This window comes from Mercurialis annua, linkage group LG7 (assembly GCF_937616625.2).
Source record: "Mercurialis annua linkage group LG7, ddMerAnnu1.2, whole genome shotgun sequence".
Lineage (NCBI taxonomy): Eukaryota > Viridiplantae > Streptophyta > Magnoliopsida > Malpighiales > Euphorbiaceae > Mercurialis > Mercurialis annua.
In genome coordinates this window covers 4568883-4574780 of record NC_065576.1, presented here as the reverse complement: position 1 = coordinate 4574780, position 5898 = coordinate 4568883, and the positions used below count along the sequence as shown (strand labels likewise).

Genomic DNA, 5898 nt, shown 5'->3' with positions numbered 1-5898 from the left:
AATTTTATTTTTTTATAAAATTATTACCTCAAATTTTAATATTTTTTAAATTATAATTATTAAATTATAATTTTGATAAAATTAGTCCCTTTAAATTTTATTTTATATAAATTCGCCATCCCATTCTAGTTCCGCTCCTGGATACAATCTTCGTATTTTATGATTATTTTTTGTTTAGTTCCTTCATTACTAGCTTCAATCGAATTAAAAAGCACAATAATTTCAAAAGAAAGGATCCAGCGCAGCCTATTCATTCCTAACTTCTGTAGTACTTGAACCTTTTTACTTTATTACAAGTATAATTAAATTATGAATTAAAATAAAATAGCCGCATTAAAAGGGGAAGAAAGTTTGTATGCTTTGTGGGTGAAGACCAAATTAAGATGTGTGCTTTAAGGATTAAGGACTAATCCTCTAAGAAAAGGATTAAGGACTAATTAAAAAGTCTTAAATTGTGTTGGTCTATCGCCTGCGGTTTCCAAAATTGTCTATGACTCCTCAACCACTACAAAAAAAACTGGAAATTGTGACAGATTTTTGTGACGGAATAAATCTGTCACTATTTATGATGGAATTGTGATAAAATTGTGACAGAATTTGAAGTTTGTGACGGATTTGTGACGGAAAAAAATAATTTAATTTTCTTTTGTTTAGCTGATTTTTATGACAGAAAAGTGACGGAGTTGTAACAGATATTAGTGACGAATTTAGATTCCGTAACAAATTACTTTTTAGTAACAAAATTGTGACGGATTTGTCCGTCACTTATATTTGTGACGGAACAGGCCGTCACAAATAAAAAAATATGGATAACCGTCACAATTCCGTCACAAAGCTGTGACGGAATTGTGACAATTATTCCGTCAAAAATTAAGTGACAATTATTTCATTTAGGCAAATCGTATCTCTTCGTCCTTACTCTTCTCATTCTAACTTTTAGGGTTTGTGTATTATATGGCCTACTCTTATCAGTAATCATTCCTGATTAGGCTTAACAATCTTCCCTACTCTTCGTCCCTACTCTTCTCTCTTCCCTTTTAAATTGCATTTTCATTTTGAGAAATCCACCATGGAGCGTTTTGAATTTGTTAATCCGTCTGGTCTATTGCAGCAACACCGTCATGGAGGTTTCTCGTTTATTTAGAAGCGTTTCTCGTTTATTGTTGTTAGGCTATCAAACTTTTAATGTAAGTTCACCTAATTGATTTGATTTTGCCCTAATATTTTCAGTTTAAGTTTAGTTAATTGATTTTTCCCTAACTTTAAATGTTGTATGCGAGGTTAATCTCAGTTTAAGTTTACCTAATTGATTTGATTTTACCCTAATATTTTCAATTTAAGTTTAGTTAATTGATTTTCCCCTAACTTTAAATGTTGTATGCGAAATTAGTTTCAGTTTAAGTTTACCTAATTGATTTTGCCCTAACTTTCAATGTTGTATGCGAAATTAGACTCAGTTTAAGTTTACTTAATTGATTTTACCCTAACTTTCAATGTTGACAGTTTAAGTTTACCTAATTGATTTTGCTACTCTCCATTGTTGATGTGTGATAAAGATTTCAAGCTTTTATTGAATTAGTATTCAGTTAATTTCACTACCTTATATTTTCTCACTTTAAGTTCACCTAATTGATTTTTCTCTAACTTTTAATTTTGTATGTGAAACCTGCAGATTCCGATGATGACTCATTACCGGAAGGATGGACTGTTAAAGTCAAAGTAACAACCGCTGGTAAAAAGTACAAGGTAACTCATCTTCTGCTGTTACTAAATCTATATTAATTAATTTAACCACTGCTCATATTTACTCAAAGCTTGAATCTCTTCAAGATTCTCACAGAAATCTAAATCTGACAAACATACCAAATTTGACTTCACTTCATGTTCGTGATTCAACAAGAATACTAATTTGCTTTTTTTAAACTAATTTGCTGATCTTTCATGCTAAGTATGAGGTTAAATGAACTTTGCATGACTAACTATGGATCCAATTGTCATAGCTTGTTATGCTTAGTGCTTTTAAGCAACCCTGACTTATATTGAATTTACTGTATCTTTTATTGAGTTATAGGCTTAATTGGTCTTTCACTAAGTGGTTTTATTGAACTTGACCGTAAATTGAAAATTATTAATTGTATGAACTAGGAAGTCCCAATTAGTACTTTGGAAGATGTTTAACTAGGGAAAAGTGAACTGTGATTTTTTCAGCTGTTTATTAATGGTCTTATTTGAATTTTAGGGTATTTTATTTCTATTGTTATGGATTTTTGTTTGATTTTTTGTTTGATTTATCTTGTAGTGGGAGGAGAGACTCTGGACCCGTTTGTTATTTTAGCTAAGCCTACATGTAAGGAGGCCCTTGTAGTATGTGAAATTACTCTTAGTTTATGTAATTGATTTGATTCTTTCCTAACATTTTAAATTATACTCTTAGTAGTGTTACTGTTATTTCTATTTTTTGCAGGTTGCGTTGGGTGATTTTTGGATTCCAGAGTTGAAGCATTATGCACCTGGTGTCCCAATTGTTCTTGTGGGGACAAAGCTTGGTAAATTTCCTTTTTTACTCTTGAAATTTTTGTATTAAATATGCTATTGTATTAGCTTTGGGGAGCTATAGAAAAAGAGTAAATTGTGATTACTATGTCTTCTCCGCTGCTATTTTGCATGATTGTCATTGTCAGAAATCTAAATTGTTCTATAATTAGCTTTAGTCTGAGACCATATGTGTTGTCCCGTCTTCAGAGTAACTGATTTAGAATTGTTCATTCAGTCGTCCATTTTTTTATGTTGTCGACTGAATGAGTTCTCATTGTCAATTTAAGATAATTTGCAGTAATTGTGAGGTTAAATTGTGAAGACATTTCTGATCTGTGGGATCCTGTTTGTTTACTGCAGCCTTGCAGATTTCTTACTAAAGTTTAGATTGGATAAGCTCTTTTACTTGTAAGATGAAAGCATCACCTGATAGCTGTAGTTTATTATTTCCATTTTGTCATATGCTTATTTGGTCATGGGACCTTCTATTCAGGATAGAAGTTATAGCTGATTTTTTTTGACATTATTCCTTTTCTTGTAATTTCCAATGAGTCAGATATTCGGGATGACAAGTAATTCTTCATAGATCACCCTGGTGCTGTGCGTATTACTATAGCTCAGGTAAAGATAAGTCTCGTGTTACCATAAATACTATTATTATCTTTGCTCTATTGGAAATAAACCTGAATTTATTATGCCTTTCTTCTCTATAATAACGAGATCATTCTAGATCTTCTATATTATGATATGTATTTGAATTAGTCATTATTAGTGCTATTTGATTTTATGAGCTGAATGAAATGATTTTTGTTTTCAGATATGAAGCCTAATTTCATAAGGACAACATCACTAGAAAAAGAAGCGTCATCAAGATTACGGCACAAACCACCAGCACTATCTCTAGCACCACGACAAAAACTACCAGCACTATCTCTAGCACCACGACAGAAACAACCAGCCCCACCACCAGCCGCACAGCAAGCACCACCAGCAGCCCCACCGCAAGCACAACCAGCAGCCCCACCTCGTGCAACCTCATCAGCCCCACCACGTGCAGCCTCATCAGGCCCATCTTTAGCACCACCAGCATTTGAGGATGATAATTTAGAGAGTCCTTCTCCTTCTATATCATCAAATCTAAGTTATCACGGATACAATCGCACTCCTCACATACATGTAGAGGCAAAGAGGTTTGATCATATATTCATATTAATTTTATTTCTTTATATATACATTATTAATTTGGTTACAGTTTGTTATAATTTTGTTTTGTTATTTTATTTGTTTCAAGTTTACTTCCTGACGCCCATGGTATAGCTCGAAACATCGGCTGTGCATTTCAAGAGAAACAAGATCCGAGTGGATATAGCTGGCTTTTAGTGAACAAGGATGTAAAGCAATTCTATTGGGAAGATTTTCAGGTTATTAAATTCTTAACTATATATATTTAGGTAGTAATAATAGTTTTCTTTATTGTTCTTATATTGTTACTATGGTGCATTTGGTTGAAATATGTGAATCCTATTACTTACAGAGAAGATATACATGGGATCCTCATGCTGAGATGTTGATCAAGACCACTTGGAAAAAAGTTGCAGCATCCCACTACAATAAGACACTTAATAAGTGGAGAGATAATTGGAAAAAAAAGAAGCAAATTCCTCAAGGTGTTAAAGATGATATTTGGGATACATGGCTTGCTAGGTGGGAATCAGATGATTGGAAAAAAAAATCTAAAAAAGCTTCAAAGAATAGGCTTTCAGAACCTGGTGGTATTGGCACTGGTATAGCTAAGCATACAGGAGGTTCTAGATCTATTTTGGAGCATACCAAATTGATGGTAAATATTTACTCCAACTTTTTTAAGTGTATCTATTGCCTTTTATTATAATTAGTATTTAGTTTTTGTTATTTTCGATTCTATTTTTATTTTATAGGAAAAAGAGAATGGTAGAGTGATGAATCCATGGGAAGTTCATCAAAAGTTGCATAAGAGAAAAGATGGATCATTTGTTGATAGCAAATCATCAATTATTAATGTAAGCCATTACTTTTGAAGTTAATAATGTTAAATTGTGGTTTAATATGCTATGCATGATAAGATGGTAAATGCTATAGTTAATAATGCTAAATTAAAGTCTGAAGTTGTTTTGTTGAAAATGGCAGATGATGTTAGTTTTTTAGTGGTGGTGTTAGAAATCTGTTTGTATTTTTGTTGTAGGGAAATTAAAGTCTGAAGTTAGTAATGTTAAATTGTGGTAAATGCTATAGTTAATAATGCTAAATTAAAGTCTGAAGTTGTTTTGTTGAATATGGCAACTGATGTTAGTCTTATAGTTGTGTTGTTAGAAACTTGTTTGTATTAGTTATAGGGAAAGTAAAGTCTGAAGTTAATAATGCTAACTGTGGTTAAATATGCTATGTAGGATAAGATGATAAATGCTGTAGCTATCGCTAGTCAGCCACAAGAAGATGGGAGTGTGCCAGAAGTTGATATTCACTCGCTTTATTATGATGTTGTTGGCGGGGCAAAAAAGAAGCAAGTGTATGGATTAGGCTCGCAGGCATCAGTGTTTTATCCGCATAGTTTTTCCTCTACTTCTTCTGGATATAAATCAGATGAAGAGCACATGAAGCAGATGATAGAGCAACATTTTAATGATCAACAACAACATCTTACGAAGCAGCTAGACACTTTACGTGAGCAACAAGAATCCTTACGTAAGCATCAAGATGCATTGCAGCAGCAACAACTTGATTTAGCTAGAAGAGAGCAAGGATTACATGATACTTTGCAGCTAGAGTTGGCTGAAAGAGAAAAAAGACTTCAGAATACAATGCTACTTCAGATGCAAGAGATGTGGAAGAATATGCAAAATGGTAAGCCACCTAGCGGAGGGGCATAGATTTGAGGATCGCGGGTCATCTAGTTTTCTTTCTTATTTTTATTATTATGTTGTTTCGATTGTACTTATATACGTTAAACTATAATGTATTGAACATACGAATTGACTTTAAATTTCAATATTAAGTTGTATCAACTCTTATATATATTTTGAGTTTTGATAAATTATGTTTTGTTATGTTTTGCATTTGCTACACCGTACAAGAGCATTTGCATCAGTAAAACAAATGTTGATTTTCACTAATTCTGTCGCAAACATAACATTTTATCATACAAATTGTGACGGATTTATGACAGAAATATTGTCATAGAAATAGTATTCTGTCACAAAGCCTTCACAAGTTGTGACGGATTAGTGAAGAAAAACCATTCATATGACAACGTTTTTGTCATAAATCCGTCACAATTTGTGATGGATTAGAGATGAACTTTTTTGTCACGAAAATGGTAGTCCGTCA

General features: G+C 32.6%; 1 protein-coding gene across 6 annotated transcripts; it reads left to right on the top strand.

Annotated features, from left to right (window-relative positions):
- Window positions 1-515: 515 nt before the first annotated feature.
- Window positions 516-5576, top strand: LOC126654433 (uncharacterized). 6 transcript variants are annotated; one of them, XM_050348276.2, is made up of 11 exons: window positions 516-1187; window positions 1673-1746; window positions 2300-2347; window positions 2465-2546; window positions 2896-2943; window positions 3092-3156; window positions 3353-3725; window positions 3827-3956; window positions 4070-4375; window positions 4473-4574; window positions 4962-5576. In XM_050348276.2, exons 7-11 carry the CDS (start codon window positions 3355-3357, stop codon window positions 5439-5441), a joined length of 1389 nt encoding a protein of 462 aa, XP_050204233.1. In that variant the 5' UTR covers window positions 516-1187; window positions 1673-1746; window positions 2300-2347; window positions 2465-2546; window positions 2896-2943; window positions 3092-3156; window positions 3353-3354; the 3' UTR covers window positions 5442-5576. The 6 variants fall into 6 exon arrangements, with proteins under 6 accessions (XP_050204233.1, XP_050204235.1, XP_050204238.1 ...); XM_050348278.2 differs by lacking the exon at window positions 2300-2347; XM_050348281.2 differs by lacking the exon at window positions 2896-2943.
- The last annotated feature ends 322 nt before the right edge of the window (window positions 5577-5898 follow it).

Coding starts and splice junctions, on each gene's coding strand:
- LOC126654433 (XM_050348285.2), top strand. CDS start 3,355: ATGAAGCCTAATTTCATAAGGACAACATCACTAGAAAAAGAAGCGTCA. Junction 3,726..3,826: donor ATACATGTAGAGGCAAAGAG/GTTTGATCATAT, acceptor ATTTGTTTCAAG/TTTACTTCCTGACGCCCATG. Junction 4,376..4,472: donor TGGAGCATACCAAATTGATG/GTAAATATTTAC, acceptor TTTATTTTATAG/GAAAAAGAGAATGGTAGAGT.